The sequence below is a fragment of the Prorops nasuta genome, unplaced genomic scaffold, assembly GCF_024137725.1.
Source record: "Prorops nasuta isolate Cenicafe-Biocafe unplaced genomic scaffold, Cenicafe_Pnas_1.2 PNAS00018, whole genome shotgun sequence".
NCBI lineage: Eukaryota > Metazoa > Arthropoda > Insecta > Hymenoptera > Bethylidae > Prorops > Prorops nasuta.
In genome coordinates, this window is record NW_027116815.1 from 4,536,666 (window position 1) to 4,552,578 (window position 15,913).

General features: G+C 37.6%; 3 protein-coding genes across 13 annotated transcripts; all 3 read left to right on the top strand.

The window, feature by feature from the left end:
• Positions 1-1,277: 1,277 nt before the first annotated feature.
• On the top strand, positions 1,278-10,195 carry Dsp1 (Dorsal switch protein 1). Its single transcript, XM_066737897.1, has 5 exons — positions 1,278-3,013; positions 5,710-5,934; positions 6,713-6,879; positions 7,043-7,217; positions 7,617-10,195. Exons 1-5 carry the CDS (start codon positions 2,438-2,440, stop codon positions 7,731-7,733), a joined length of 1,260 nt encoding a protein of 419 aa, XP_066593994.1. The 5' UTR covers positions 1,278-2,437; the 3' UTR covers positions 7,734-10,195.
• A 723-nt stretch (positions 10,196-10,918) lies between these two features.
• Tim23 (translocase of inner mitochondrial membrane 23) lies at positions 10,919-12,707 on the top strand. Of its 4 annotated transcripts, none has more exons than XM_066737913.1 (5): positions 10,919-11,103; positions 11,404-11,653; positions 11,727-11,896; positions 11,969-12,065; positions 12,459-12,707. In XM_066737913.1, the coding sequence occupies exons 1-5, from the start codon at positions 11,022-11,024 to the stop codon at positions 12,466-12,468; spliced, it is 609 nt and encodes a 202-aa protein (XP_066594010.1). In that variant the 5' UTR covers positions 10,919-11,021; the 3' UTR covers positions 12,469-12,707. The 4 variants fall into 4 exon arrangements, with proteins under 4 accessions (XP_066594010.1, XP_066594008.1, XP_066594009.1 ...); XM_066737911.1 differs by having other exon boundaries at positions 10,920-11,103; positions 11,969-12,121; XM_066737912.1 differs by having other exon boundaries at positions 10,921-11,103; positions 11,969-12,092.
• A 209-nt stretch (positions 12,708-12,916) lies between these two features.
• LOC136779941 (uncharacterized) lies at positions 12,917-15,633 on the top strand. Of its 8 annotated transcripts, none has more exons than XM_066737904.1 (5): positions 12,917-13,095; positions 14,070-14,147; positions 14,340-14,784; positions 14,948-15,164; positions 15,273-15,633. In XM_066737904.1, the coding sequence occupies exons 3-5, from the start codon at positions 14,450-14,452 to the stop codon at positions 15,507-15,509; spliced, it is 789 nt and encodes a 262-aa protein (XP_066594001.1). In that variant the 5' UTR covers positions 12,917-13,095; positions 14,070-14,147; positions 14,340-14,449; the 3' UTR covers positions 15,510-15,633. The 8 variants fall into 8 exon arrangements, with proteins under 8 accessions (XP_066594001.1, XP_066594000.1, XP_066593999.1 ...); XM_066737906.1 differs by lacking the exon at positions 12,917-13,095 and adding an exon at positions 13,602-13,944; XM_066737908.1 differs by lacking the exon at positions 12,917-13,095 and adding an exon at positions 13,602-13,781.
• Positions 15,634-15,913: the final 280 nt, after the last annotated feature.

Consider the following 15,913-nt stretch of genomic DNA (forward strand, 5'->3'; position numbering starts at 1 on the left):
AGGGAACAGGACACCGTCCTCCGAAGCAACAAGGATACCTTCTATCTCTCCCTCTCTCATTCTCTTCCATCCCTTTTTGCCACCAAAAGAAAAACAATAAAACCCTCGAAAGGCCAGAAAAGATTGGAAAAACGGTCAAGTTGAACTCGGCAAAATTCTCTTATACCTCCAAAAAAATATTCCTATATACGCTTGCCACTGCTTCTCTCCTCCTCTCCCGCTTTTTTCTTCCACGGTTCTTTCGAATGGTCGCTCTAACCCTAAAGAAGAAAGAGAAAGACTGTAGGGGGGAAGGAACATTGCTCGGACTTGGCGGGAGAAAGCCGTGAGCGTAATTTCTCTCTTACTGCGTGCAATAGTTGCCCCGTTGAGATCGCACTTTTAAGTGAGAAAAGAGGAGAGAGCGATAGAAAGACGAAAATGAAGAAGAGGAGTGCGAAGACGGAGAGAAAGAGAGTTTTGGTTGGAAGCGGAGAAGTGGAAAGATTGCGCAGAGGCGATCGACATGGACCGATGAGAGAGACGACAAGCGTGCACCCGCACACAAGATCCTCGGCATGTAGTAGGAAAGAACCGACAGGGACAGAGATAGAGAGAGAAAGAGGGGGGGGGGGGTAGACGTAGCATTCGAAAAGACTGCGCAGAGGAGCGACGTGGATCGACGTGCCAGAGACGACGCCAGCTTGTGGGAAAGGGAGCAAGAGAGAGAGAGAGGGAAAGAGACGCACATAAATCGAATCCGGAGAAAGGGAGACGGGTATGCTTCGACAGAGGGGGAGTAATAAAGAGAGAGAGAGAGAAGAGAGGGGGGAATATAAAGCTAAAGAGAGAAGCATTCTCCCATAACGTAGAGTGCGAGAGAAATAGAGTTCTGGTGGCTATGTAGACAGAAATCGACAAAGAGAAAAAGAGAAGCGTGGCGAGAGAGACAAAGAGCAGCGAGGGGCTTGAGGTGGGGATATGGCATAGTTGGAGAAGGAGAAGCGAAAAGAGCGCGAGAGAGAAAGGGAAGGCAGAGCGCGCGAAGCCGAAGGGGGCTTGGCGGGGAATTGGGGGAAAAAGAAGGAGTCCGGTGGAGCTGGGGTACGTTGGTGCGAGCGAGCGAGCGATACCGAGAAAGAGCGAGAGAGGGGAGGGTGATGCCAAGGGAGCGAGAGTGAAGAGGGGGCTCCTCCCCTACCCACCCGCTCGCTCTGCTCCCCTCTCGCCTATCCTGGCGTACCAACCCACGAAGCTAACGAACGGTCGGAGCGTAGCGTCGAGTTGCCGTGTGTAACTTCAGCGTGTGTCGAGTATCCACAACGTAAATCGCGTAAACGCTTCTAGTTGGAAAGAGGGAGAGAGAAGGAGAGACAGACGGACGAGAGAGAAGGAGAGAGAGAGAAAGAGAGAGAGGGGGAGAGAGAGAGAGAGAGAGAGAGAGAGAGAAAGGTACAACGGCCAGGCCAAGCAGGCAAGCAAGGCAGGTAGGAGATCCGGTAACGGCGGGCGCGCTCAGTGCGTGCACGAGGGGACGCTGTGCGAGACGAGAGGCCAGAAACTGCGGAGTGAGAGAGATTTGAGGAACGAAAGAGAGAGAGAGAGAGAGAAGGACAGGTATAGCTTGAGAGAGAAAGAGGGGGTGAGAGAGAGATTGGTCTCTCGGACACAGTGAAAGAGAGCAGTGAGGAAAGTGAAGGAGAAGGCAAAAAGTGACGATTGAATATCGAACGAATTCTTCGGCGTGGTGCTAGTAGCTGGTGCTGTTGTTTCTTATTATTCCTCTTGCTCTCTCTCTGCTTGGAAGCAAGGGAGTCGTTCCACGGAAAAGAAAGCAGTGTGTGTGTGTGTATGTGAGAGAGAGAGAGAGAGAGGGAAGAAGCGTGTAAAAGTTGGTAGAAGCGTGCTCGAGCCCGCTGGAACCTTCGGGGAAAACAGCTTGTGCTAACGCCGCTTTGCGGCGGCGTTCCGCGTTCGCGTCGTCGAGACGCTCGCCTCGTGCTTCTTCTCTCAGTCAGTGCCCATTGTATATTGCTGTGGCCCGAGTACGAAACGCGCGTATCCACGAAAGAGTCGCGTGTGACACAAGAACGTTGCTTTTTTTCCAGTCGATAACGCCGGCATCGCGTGGATGCCAGGGCGCGCGCGGGTGCTCCTTCCTTAGCCTAGTGCGTGGTTGAAAGGTGACAAAAAAAAAACAGCGGGAAAGGCAGATACGAGGCGATAGAAGGAAAGAAAGAGAGAGAGAGAGAGAGAGTGTGTGTGTGTGTGTGAGAAGGAGGGAGAGAAAAAGAGAAAGAGCTAGTAAGAGTTAGTGAGAGAGAGGGAGATAGGGTGGGAGAGAGAGAAAGAGAGAAAGAACGTGAGAGTGGCGGGTGCCCTCGCGCTTCGGATCGCGAGCTGCGACAACAACCCCGACGGGTTTCCGCTTTTAGAGACACAGTGACAGTATTAAGCAATGTCGGAACACCACCGCGTAGCCGGTGGCTGGCCAACGTCGAGTCCGGGGAACCGGGAAGACGCCTCTGGCCAAGCATGGTGGCCCTCGAACATTAACGAGCAACAACAACAACAGCAGCAGCAACAACAACAACAACAACAGAATCTCCATCAACATCTAATGAACCAACAGCAACAAATGTCCCATCAACAGCAACAACAGCAACACCATCAGGATATAGTCAGGAGTACCGCGGCGGCTACTCAGCAGCTCTTTTCCTACAAAATGGCCTCCAGCTTTCAGAATCCGGCCACGACCGGCACCCAGTCGAGCTCGGTGTCCACGTCTACGCCCGTCGGCTCCTGCATGAGAGGCGGTTACGACTACAGGCTCGGCACGGCGCCCGGAACCGGCGCCGGGATGCCAGCGTCCCCCGCCGCCGCGCCTCCGCCACCACCCGGCGTCCAGTGGTGGTATCCAGGTGGTGTCATGGACGCTGGTCAGAACAACCTGCACCAGCAGCTACAGGGCCAACAACAGCAGCACCTTTCGCCCATTACCACGCAAACGTCCACGCCCCCCGTTATGTCCCCGGTACGTTACACGTTTCCCCAAAAATTCTACATCAAAACCCAAGACTCTGCCCCTTGCCTCGTTTTACCCTACCTTACCTTACCTTACCGTACCTTACCTTACCTTACCTCACCTCACCTCGCTTTCCCGACACTTCTCTCTCCGTCTCTGCGCCCTCCACCACCACGCCAGCGACTCCCCAGCCCTTGCTAATTCACGCAAATCTAAATTCTTCTTCTTCTCCGTCCGATCAAATCCTCCAGTGATTATGCTTCGACGAGCTTTCACATTTTTCCGGCTCTCCTACGCCAGTCGGTAAGACTCTCTCCGCAATTTTTGGTGCATCGCAATACCGAACGTGTAAACCTTATCCAGGGTTTGTTCAGTGACGATCGGCACTTTTGTCATTCTCGCCTTTTCCCTTCTACCGGCGTACAACTTTTCCAGCGTTACATTCTGCTGACGATCGAAGCTTCGTACTTCCATACCTGATACGTTCGATTAACGTGGATTTTCTCGGCCTCTTGCATTTCCCCTTTTTACTTGGCCTTCTCCCCCTTTCCACGCTCATTCTTGCATATACCGTCTATTGTTTCACAATTTTATTTTCTCCACTCTTATTTTTTCCACCAAACCTCTTCTCTTCCTTTATCGTTTTACTGTTTTTCGCGTGTACAGTTTTTGTAAGTTTACAAGTATTCTTTGTACCGCGGCGACTTTATTGTACCATTTGGAGAACCGACAAATTGGACAGTGGTATCCGTCCGAGAGGCACTCTAAATGTTTTTGTTTAAATTCAAAAGTTTGATGACTGAAAAACTCCTTTTGATTATTATTATTTTCAGTAAGAGTTATACATAGGAAAGTTAAAGAATGTATTGATTATGCGTAGACACAGGCATTTGTAATATTACAGCGAGGAAAGATAAAAACTTTGCAAGCTCGTCGTACGGAAATCTGGTCGTAAACCGGTGCAAAATGTTTTTCTAGTCAAATTATAAATACTTTTTTTTACGACTGATCAAGTCCATTGTACCTTCTTCGGCTGAATCGTCCTTCTATTCACCTTTCGCCAAAAGTCAATAATAATAATATTTTATATGGAGTAAGTCAATAGCCCCGAAATTTGAGGCTGCGTATAGTGTACCTATATATCATTTATACATATTTTAGAACAATAAAATCCAAAGGTTCTCTCGTAATTTGGATTCAGTAACTAATTTAGATAATTTCGAAGTAAGCATTCGAAACTTTCTTTTATTTAAAAAAGAGAGCACATTGTGTGTCCCGGTATATAAATTCCACCTTTCTATTTTGAAATACCCTTATAAAATCTCAAGTTTCTTTTATACTGGAAACATAAAAATAAGTTTTTAACGTGCAAACTATAAAACGAAATTTATGCATTTGACGGTAACCATAAAATTAATAAGAGACTTATTTCGCAATTTCGTGATAATTGATAAAAATCGCGCGCCATACTTATTAAAAATTGGAAAATTTTTCTTCAAGGTTAATTGCTCCTTCTACCATTCCATACGTTCACTTTTTCTATACTGCTGAATGTGGATTACAGCGCTCGTTGTGTGCAAAAAGGCGGGAAGATATTCTTACAAAGAGAAAACATTTTTATCTCGCGAGATTACAATCGAAAAATTGTTAATTCCAACCACGAGGAATAATTTTTGGAAAATCCCCAGCCAATTTTGACCTTTAATTACTATAATCTTGGTTGTAATATTAAATTATCATAAATAAATATAAGCTTTGCGTATGTTATATAAAGGTTATGTTTAGCTTAGTATTTATAAAATTGTCACATTACTCATTGTCAGTGAAACAATGTTGCAGTTACTAATTAATTGCGACCATTATGTAAACTCTGCTATATACTCTTCGTTGTCAGGGTTACATAGAGCATTTTACAAAAATCATTTAAACAATTGAATTTATTTTTCGATAAGCAGCCGAAAGTTTCTATCGCAAAACTGTCTCAATCGAATTGACATTATGATATACCATATCGTACACTTTTATTTAACATTGTTAAACAATAGTGTTAATGAGATATTTCTTATATTAGAAGTATGAAAAGTACACGAAAAATGAGTATTATATTTAATCAAAGATTTGATAGAACATTTGTCAAACCGAACGTTGGGACGCTACTAAAAACGGAATGAATCGTGTGGATCTAATGATAATTAATGTAGCGTGACACGACGTCTTGTTTTCATTAAATACAATGTTCCCAAGAACGATACTAATACACCGGAATTAAGATGGTCAGCAGACTAAAAATGGCCTACTGTTGCAATCTTTTTCACGAAAATTTGATTAATACCTTGAAACTTCGTCGTGGGACTCTTAGGCATATTTTCCAACTAAAATTTTTGTATCTCATTTAGTTAAGGATTGTTCAGAGAGAGAGAGAGAGAGAGAGAGAGAGAGAGAGAGAGAGAGAGAGAGAGAGAGAGACTTTTCGTGGAACTGTTTTTAGTTCAACGACGAAAACAATCTAGTTTTTCGTTGTTAAACTGGCAGAATATAAAAACTAAAATAAGAATAAAGATAGTGAATTTATTATATCGATCAAAGACAGCTGAGTCAACAGACTTTTCTTCTGTTGTTTAACAAAAAACTAAAAACTTTAATTGTTAGACCAGCCGTTATTTTACAAGTTCGTAGGAATAATTTGTGAATATTTTTGATTGCAGCATCAAATACAGCAGCTTCCACAACAGAATAATCTTCAACAAAATAACGCTCAGAGCCTGCAGCGAGACAATATGCCGAGAGGAGGAAAAGATTGTAAACCCCGGGGACGGATGACCGCGTATGCTTTCTTTGTACAAACATGTCGCCAGGAGCACAAGAAGAAGCACCCCGAGGAGAAAATCGTCTTCAGAGAGTTCTCGAAAAAGTGTGCAATGAGGTGGAAGGTAATAATTCCTATCAAAATGAATTACCAATCCCTCCATTACTTTGATCAACATGCTCTTATTGAAAAATATAACAATCCTGAGGTTTGAAGCTGTTTAATAATGTTTTTTGTATAGTAGACTATAAATTCTATATGACTATTCAACATGTAAACTGATCTGCAACGATTTTCCTTCCGAGATTAGAAATAGAGAAATCCTATTGCCTAAAGCATCTGGCGGATCATTAATTTTTCGGTAGTAGAATCGATGCAGAACAGGGTAATTGCGTAATATACAATTTGATTATGAACTCAGCTTTTGCTGATTTTACGCAGTATATAATTGCTAAGTAATTAATCAAGACAATTTAGTCTATAGTTCATTTAATATTTTACTTTATCTTTTTAAGAGTTTGTTTTGTGTAATAATTTAAAAACAGAAGACTATTAATTGGGTAAAAAAATTTGAGCGGAATTTTTAATAGAAAAAATTGTGCAGCTTAGACAACCCTTTCGCTTGTGCCTGCGCCTCGGTCGTGCTTCTATCGACCAACCCTACGTATTTCGCCCCCTTCATCGCCTCTTCACCCTTCCACCCCGGATCACCGTATTCCGAAACCGACCTTTCCTCCTTTTTCCTCCATTACGAGTTACAATCTACTTCTCCAAGGTATTAACATTTTCCTTTAAAATCATTTCATCAAATATCCATTTTTGTTGTCAATTTATTATTCTCATGAATGATTTTTCTAACTATTTTTTTGTCTTTATTCTGTACTACTGTTATATTATTTTAGACCATGTCGGACAAAGAGAAGAAGCGTTTCCATGAAATGGCAGAGAAAGACAAGAAGAGGTATGACACGGAAATGCAAAATTACACACCACCCAAGGGTGAAAATAAAACTGGCAGAGGCAAAAAACGCAAATACATCAAAGATCATAATGCACCCAAAAGATCGCTGTAAGTCTAGTTTCTTTAGTTCACTTATTTTATCATTTTAGGATTTTATTAATATTATGTTATAACTAATATATCGTGTGTCAAATATGTTATATTGTTTGATGTACTATAATATAGGGTATATAACTGTATATGTAAGAAATGCTTCATAATGTCCCTTTAGGTCTGCTTTCTTCTGGTTTTGCAATGATGAACGCGGTAAAGTAAAATTGCTTAATCCTGATTATGGCGTTGGAGATATTGCTAAGGAATTGGGTAAGAAGTGGTCAGGTGCTGATTCCGAAACCAAATCTAAATACGAGGCTATGGCTGAGAAGGATAAAGCCCGATATGAAAGGGTAAGTATTTTTTAAAAAAGTTCCTTCTTCTACCCCAGCAAAAGTAAAATCAAGTTGTTCAAGCGCTGAATAGCACGTTTAAAATTAACAATAAAGTACATATGCTTCATTGCTACGAATTAGCTCCAAGAATTTCATTACTTTGTTAATTCAGATTAGCTTCATATAAATAAGCTTTTTACACGGAAAGACATTTGTGTAGCGTCCATATAGGACCGGAAAACGGTTCATCTACTGAAATAATAGCTGCGTGCAAGTGTTTATTGATTTTGCTATAATTTCTTGAACTAGTTTAAGTTACTATTGTATGATCAAGCTTAGAACGACTTAATTTTATTAATTGTTTTAATGGGCACGAGAGTTAAGGAGAGAAACTAAGGGGATGAATGATTTGTGTAGGAAATGACTGCATACAAGAAGAAGATAAAGGATGGTGCACCAGTAGTGGGCGCAACGCCCGTAGCGAACACTGTAAAAAGTGACAGTGAAGAGGAATGGAAAGACGATGACGAATAGCGGGCACACGTCGCGATTTCATCTGTCACCCCGTGTCCTTGATCCCGAAGCATACCTCACCTACTGTACGTACCATTGACCTTAGCGTGAGCGTACTTACACCTCTAGGAGAACAAATAACTAACCAACACTCCCCTCCTCCCGATTATTTACAATAATAATTAAAGTACCCGCGATTAACGATAATTATTTTAAAGAAATTGTATGTATGAGAACGACTGCGAGAGGAGATTGTGTGAGTGGCATTTGTATTTTAACATAATTGATAGCGACATGTAAAGTGGCATAGGATAGAGTGACGCAAAAACAAAAAAAGAAGAAAACTAAGATGGTGCCCATTTTCAAACAGGTGAAAAGGCGCAAGGGCTCAATCATTGTTGACATTGTCTCCACATTACTTTAATTTAGTTTAGTTATTATAACCATGAGAAAGATAAACGACAACTTAGGCAAAGCTGTTCACGTTCACGCGAAACAGCTTTTACCTTTGGAAATATTACAAACTTATCAGTTCAGTTCATTCGTTGCCAGCAGCGTTAATAAGACACCATCAATTGTATATCCTTGTAAAAAAAAAATGTGCGTTTTTCTCCTGCCAAAAAGGCAACAAAATGGTCGAAATCCCTCTCGCAGGTAGGGCATGGGGCTGCATTGTAAGAAAGTAAGGGATATTAATGAATTTGGACACATAAACACGTACGCAACAACAACACACATAACACAAGTCGCATAGGTGTAAGTAATTAGAATTAGGTGTACCTTATTGCAGTTTCGATTCAATATTCTACGTCAGATATGTGTTCTCACTACGCGGTGCATACCGAATAACGTGATTGAGCCTTGTAGGTCGTAAGCTATTCGAATCGAACATTATGATGTAGTTCGCAGTTCTTACAAATCAAAAAATTTTGACAACGTTCCAGGCATCGGCTGGCATTCCTAGGCCTCGCGGAGAGAATGGATTGCCATTATAATGTTAGAGACAAATTTTATTCGCTAGACTAATGTCGGCATTAACAAGAAAACACCCTAAGCGGCGCAGCCTATATGGAACAACCCTCTAAGAAACTTTTATTAGTCGTTCATTTACCAATGGATAGCCGCAACGTCTTTTAAATTTTTTCCATGTAGAGTATTATTTCCAGAATATTGACATGATCAATGGTTCTTGGTGTCATTGGTTGTAACGTAAATGTTTTATGAATCCATTTGAAATATTCATGCTGTTCAGGACACACCCTACATAACAAATAATTTCGGCAAAAACTTTAGAATCTTGATGATATCTGCATTGGAATCAGGTTTAGTCGGCTACTGAGCTGAGTTTCTTTTTCTCTTATTGATTTCAATTTTAAGACAGTCCTTAACAAGGAGACGAATGGTATCTTATGTTTTTTTTTTCTTACTTTCTTCTCTTTTTTGTTCATCTCCCTTTAGGTTTGTTCAAGTAGTCCCTGCCCTTACCACGTCATCCTCCCTCTTACCTTCATTTTATTTTAATTAAAAGTAAAGGTTCTTACCCTCTTTAAACAATCATATTCTCTATGCGTTCGTAGTTAAAGAGAGTAAGAAAGGGCATGTTTTGTATTGCCTTGAGTCATCCGCTGTACAGCAGGCTGTATTATAATAAATTATTGTGGTTTCTTGTAATGTTAACATTCCTAGATTCTAGTTGTGTACAGATTCTAATCATTGCGATTAGAGCCAACTTATGATAGGGCATACATGAAAGCTCAGAGATCACTTCGCGAATCCAAAATGCCAGGATGGTGGTGTTTGGAATTTGATGATAAATGTACAAGAAGCTTCGTTATTGTTCACTGACATAGACCCTGATTCGGCTCATCAATATACAATTATATTTACATGTCACTTTTATTTCAATTTTTGCGAAAACTCTTTGTCTCCCGCTGCACACAGTCGCATAACGGATAACTATGTACCATTATTATACAAATGAAGACCTGTCTTAGAGGGAGCTAGAGGACGAACACTGTAAAATATAATAAAATTGTAATATTTTAATACTGATTTGCAGATGTGCATAATTTTAACATAGCTGGTTAAAATGAATTGTACTGATACAAAGGAATCCCATCTGATATGGAGATAATTAATAAAAACAAATATTTGAAAAATCATGACAGAATTTCCTGTGTTACTATAATAGGGGAATATGGTAGTTATGAAGGAAATGTTTGTTTTGTATATCTCTTAGGGATAAATAAACTTTTCAAAAAATAAACACTTTAATATTTTGGTGCTGCATTAAAACCATTTTTAGCCAATGTACAAAGAATATATGATTTGAATACAAGCCCATTTAATTTTTATATTGTGTGAAGAATACGAAATTAAGATTGACATGAGTGGGGTAATGAAACGTTTAATCGTTGTATATGTAGCATTAATATGTAATAATGAATCTTCGTAATATAAATATACAATTTATCATTATAATATCATGCTGAAAATAATGATTTGATAATATAAATTTTATCATTTTATTTGTTTAACGATTATACAATATGAACGATATGCTGTTGTTTATTACAACTGGTAGGAGAGAAGAGAAGAATATTTTTAGAGCACTTTTATTTTGTTTAATATATCTGTTATATATATATATATATATATATATCAGTTGAGAAAAATAATTAAATCATCAGTGTAAACTAAGGAATACCGGCATTTTTTATTGGCCAGCTATCTGCTGAAAGAGGTCAAATAAAAAAACTGTTATTTCTTTCATTGGACAATTTTTTATGAGAAAATTATGATAGGATAGTCTGATCAGTTCCTATTAATTTGTTAATTCCCTTAATCAGTTTTATTTACTACTCTTAATATTTTCAATCCAAATCCATTAAATTTTGTTGCTTTCAACAAAGCTGGATTATATAATTGATTAGGTCGAATCAAGAAACTCTGGAAGTTTCCTTGGAAACTCGACGGCAAATGTGTATTGAAGAATAACGGTGCTGCTGTCAGTGCTCTACGAGAAGTATCCAATCCGACGAAGGAGGCCTATATTCCATTTTGAACAACAGCCAAGACTCGAGCGTTGCTAGCAGCCGCGTAGCCAGCGCAGCGTACACTCATTAATTTAATGGTCATCTTATTCAAGATTGGTCTGTATTGCGCATGCGCCTTACACGCCTTGTCTGTCGCTTGTATGTTGCGCATGTCTGATAATCACAATCATACTATCTGCATTTACCATCCGCCATGTGTACGAGAACTATCTACGATTTTATATTGTGTAGAACATTTTAAAATTGAATAAAAATGATTGATTTACGTACCGACAATCCGAGTAACAATTCACCTTTAAATCAAAAACATAGTAATGATACCACAAATATTCCAAGTACGTATTAGAGCTTTCGTTGCCCTTACTCTCATCAGAAATATCACGTTTACTTCTATTCTAACCTCATTTAATTTCGTCATCAAGACCCAGTTTTGCTAACCTGGCTTGAAAACCAGTGTTTAAGTGACTTTCGTGTAAATTGGAACAACGAATTAATATTTTAAATTAATGCTTATTTCTGAACTCTTATCGGTGAAACTGATTGGATCCATCAGATTATTTTGTACTCTAAATGCCTAATGAATCATATTATGCTAATCTTAATAAAAATTTTAATATTATTTTCTTGATTTGTAGTTACATCTCAACCTGGGTTAACAGCTCTTAGCCCATATTTGAATTTTGATCCTGCATATTTACCTTCTACCCAACCTGAATTTATTTTTCCTGAGGGTGCTGTAAAACAGCGTGGAAGGTTTGAGCTAGCTTTTAGTCAAATTGGAGCAGCTTGTATAGCTGGTGCAGGATTAGGTGGAACAACTGGCTTATATAGAGGGCTTAAAGCTACTTCTCAAGCTGGTCAAACTGGTAAACTTAGGAGAACGCAGTATGTATATGTTTTACTTTAAATTCCATTAATTTCCTAGCTCTCTAATTAATCGTTATAAATTTTACTTTAGGCTAATCAACCACGTAATGAAGAGTGGTTCGTCACTAGCAAATACCCTTGGAGTTGTAACAGTAATGTATAGTGGTTTTGGCGTTCTTTTATCATGGGTAAGAGGAACAGACGACTCTATAAATACCTTAGCTGCAGCTACTGCTACTGGCATGCTTTTTAAATCAACAAGTAAATACTCTTATATTTCCTTGCAACTTATACTTATTTAAAATATTTTAAATAACTTAATTTGATCTTCAGATGGTTTAAGAAAGTGCGCAATGGGAGGGGGCATCGGACTGGGAATAGCAACTATATACTGTTTATGGATTAACAGAGATAACTTGGCGCAGTTTAGGTATCACATGACAAATCCAGCGTAAAAGTGTGTGTACCAGCAGAATTTTTAGCCAAGTAATAGTAATGCTCTCAAGAACTTAGAAATATTTCAATATTACAATTCAATATTATTGACTTATGTTTAATTTCAAAGTAAAATGGTTTTTCATTTCAATGTGAATTTAAATTTGAAATATAATTAAAGAATTATCAATCAAAATTTTGTATTAGTTTTTAAGTTGTAAATTGTAAGAAAGAGCAATTATTGCTAGGCATTAGTTTTTTTGGATTCATTCTAAACATTGGCCATAAAAATGTTTAGTTTTCATTTGCATAAAATTATTATATATAATTAAAATAATAACTGCCGATAATAATGAAATGTTTTATTGAATTTTATCATATTTTTCAGATCTATATAGCAAAATGTTCTATTTGCTAATAGGGAATGTAGCAACAAATTATATTTACCTTGTATATAGAAGTGGAGCTCGAAGTAAAGAAAAGAAACCAAATAGAGCGCTGTTATTTACAAGAAATGAAATTCAAAATGTACTTCTATGGCTTGAATTTGAGTTATAGTATAAAGAAATCTAATTATTCAGGACATTCAAATTAATTTAATGAAATTTGAAGGAAAATAAATAAAATTAAAAACGAACAAAAATTATCTTAACTATTACTATGAATATTTGTAAATTCATGTACAAATAAACACACTATTGTAAGAACTTGTACAGTCCTGTTAAATCTCATAGCCCTAAATTCGTAAATTTTGAACGTAATCTTTACCTGGAAAATGATTGCTGGGATATAATCTTATCTACGTTTATCTGGTAGAGCGCAACGTTCTGTGATATTGAGAGAATCTGTTGGTAATGTTCGTTCAATCGTTGAGAACGTATGAATCTCGATGAAAAAATTATTAGAGATTTCAACATCAAGTGATAGTAACATTTGTGCAATTTCGCAAAGCTGATTAGTCTATGACAAATGAGTAAAAGTTCAAAGTTTATATTATTTTCGCATAAAAGAAGCCAAAAAAAGAGGTGTTTATTGTATAAATTAATATTCATAAACTTTTATTATTAATAATTTCTTATATATTTTCTCCATACCGTTAAAAAAACGTACATCGAATCAATGATATTAAGTAGAAAAGTCTAGCACTGAGTTTGGTAGCATTGTGGGATGACGACAAATAATATACACAAACATTCAGTCTTAAAAATAAGTTAGAATGTGTTAAAGCTGTCTTGTACGAAAGTTACAAGTAAGAAATAAAGTGTTAATAATGTATGAGAATGCGAGTGATTAATATTTAGGTGCTTCATATCTCATCATATTAGTTGCATATATGCAGTACATATTGTTGGCAAATTGTCAGTAGCGCATCCGCGTTAGATAAAAATCCGATTAAAAGAATAGCAAACACTTAGTCAACTAATGCTAAAAGCACATGTGCCTTAAGTCTTAAAAAGAGAATCTTGAAAGCGGATTTCGTTCAGCCATTGCAGGGCGAGCCTATAGCGAGTAAATATTTACTCCTGAATCTCGTTTCCCTATCTTTTCAGCAGGCCATGCAAGAGTACCCATACCAATACGCTTGTTTAAACAAAGAAATGCGTAATATTTCATGGGCAAACTACGCTGGCATTTTGCGTCAGCTAAGCTATTTGGAAATTTAGTGTTAGGTGGATACCTCTCAGCGAACGTGTATATAGATTGTCGCTCGGTAATTCTCCAATTAATTGAAAATCTTGAAATTCATAATTAAGTGTTTTAACTCATAAAAAAACTTTAAGCATTATATTATATCAAAATAAGAGTAAAATTATTGCAAGTGCTATGTGGATAAATTAATTTATTTAATTATACATAGATGTTCAAATATACATGTAGGTTTTATTCTTTTTGTTCAAAAACGTAAATTAGAAATTATATTTAACAATTTAAGAAAAATATATGACTGAGTGTTTAAACAGGTATTAATTGTTGGATATAAATAATTTCATAATCTTAGGAATCGGTGGAAATTTTATAGACGTACCCACGAAACACATCAATGACTTTCCAAATTCCTGTGTGAAATTAAAAAAAGGTAACTTAGCAATAAAATTCTAAATTAGAAGTCTGACATCAACGTAGTTTCATCACTTGTAGAATTCTGAAAAGAACTGTTTGCTAGGTGTGGTGCTCAAACTGTGAAATATGATATAGGTTTGCAAAGGGGTGATAAAGGGTGGATAATAGATAGTTGAACGAGTGACAATATAATTTTCATCATTTTCAGTTGTACCAGTTTAATGACACCTTGGCTAAGTGTTGGGACAATGTTGATCATATTTGAGTAGCTATCATGCACCAATGGTTTTCCATTACTATCAGCTGGACTAAGAAACAATGAACTGTACTCAAGCAGAGTTGTATTTGGCGATTCTCTACATTGGTTCAACAGTTTTGTCCATCATTTCTACAGTAAGCCTTGTGGTATCTTGGCAGCATTGGGTGTGGACGCTGGATGTCTGCATTGATGTCAACTGCGGCTGCATCCTTTACGGCATCAAAACTTTTAATACTTTTATGGGCGGAGATATAAAAATATGCCACTTTACTTCCTACGGGCTCGTGCCTATTACTCTCTTTGGACTATGTTTTGGATGTTATCATGGATACAGAAGGTGCTTTAGTACAGATCTCGATGAACCAAGAATCGCTGCTGGAGCTCGCTACAGAAGGTTGGCATTTAAAACTCTAAAATACCATTTTTTTATCATCTCTAATCTCATATCCAGCGCGCGTTGATCTTTAATTTATTTATTATTAAAAATAATAATTTTATCGAGTATTAATAATTTATCATTGAAATCTAAACGTTGTTGTAAAATTATTGATATACAGTAGTAATACGCCAAGCTACAACGGACAAGTGGTGGTAGTCACCCCCAAAAGAAGAAAACCGTTCAAGCAATGGATGTTGGCTGCTTTTTGTGCGGTTCTACTTTCATGTCTCTCACTAGCACACGCCGTTGTGATGACTGATGGATTTTATAAAACTTGTGACCAATACAGAAAAAATTTAAGACAATTGTTGGGATCTAGCGGCCGTGAAATTCAGGTATATTTTTTTATTTGTTGATTCAGATCTTGGAATTTTCAAAATTATTTAATTTTTTTAGTTTTATTTACAGTAAAACGCTATAATAACAATGGATGCCTTTTTTAGGTAATTTACAATAGACTCCCTTGTGGTTCGATTTTCGATTTTATGGATTACCTACAGCCAGATGCCAACAATTGGAGAAGAGGGGATGAAATTAATACAGGATTCGCTCTGCAGCTGGCGATATTTTGCAGCTGGCTGAATTTCTTCGCCTGGCTCCTTTCCGGTCTGATAAATTTTATAATGGCTAGGAAAAGGCTGAATAGCTTAGGTGAAAAATTATGCTGCTGTTGCTGCTAATTTTATCATTTTATTTCATAATTTTGATAAATCAACTATAGTTTATTTATTATATAAATAAATTCAATGCTTCTTAAATCGAAGTACAGTTTTTATTTTAATAAAAACTTAGTTCAAAAACTGATAGTAACTGTACGTGTACAATCCGTATCTTTTTTCTCTACATCTCATCTGGCAACAATTTCTTTTTATACATATTAAAGATGCACTGGACTTTATTAAATAAACGCTGGGATTTGCAGCTAGGGACTCTAGAATGCGTTAAAAAAATAATCTGTTTGAACAATAAAGTTTTATCGAGTAATTCGAAGCGGGACAAGTGAATACAAGACATGTAAATTACGACAAGTTTTAATATGCACATTAATAACACTGTACTATATTGTTGTATGTAGTAATTTTCA

Coding starts and splice junctions, on each gene's coding strand:
- Dsp1 (XM_066737897.1), top strand. CDS start 2,438: ATGTCGGAACACCACCGCGTAGCCGGTGGCTGGCCAACGTCGAGTCCG. Junction 5,935..6,712: donor AGTGTGCAATGAGGTGGAAG/GTAATAATTCCT, acceptor ATATTATTTTAG/ACCATGTCGGACAAAGAGAA. Junction 7,218..7,616: donor ATAAAGCCCGATATGAAAGG/GTAAGTATTTTT, acceptor TGATTTGTGTAG/GAAATGACTGCATACAAGAA.
- Tim23 (XM_066737911.1), top strand. CDS start 11,022: ATGATTGATTTACGTACCGACAATCCGAGTAACAATTCACCTTTAAAT. Junction 11,654..11,726: donor GGTAAACTTAGGAGAACGCA/GTATGTATATGT, acceptor ATTTTACTTTAG/GCTAATCAACCACGTAATGA. Junction 11,897..11,968: donor CATGCTTTTTAAATCAACAA/GTAAATACTCTT, acceptor TTTGATCTTCAG/ATGGTTTAAGAAAGTGCGCA.
- LOC136779941 (XM_066737903.1), top strand. CDS start 14,450: ATGAACTGTACTCAAGCAGAGTTGTATTTGGCGATTCTCTACATTGGT. Junction 14,785..14,947: donor GCTGGAGCTCGCTACAGAAG/GTTGGCATTTAA, acceptor ATTGATATACAG/TAGTAATACGCCAAGCTACA. Junction 15,165..15,272: donor CTAGCGGCCGTGAAATTCAG/GTATATTTTTTT, acceptor TGCCTTTTTTAG/GTAATTTACAATAGACTCCC.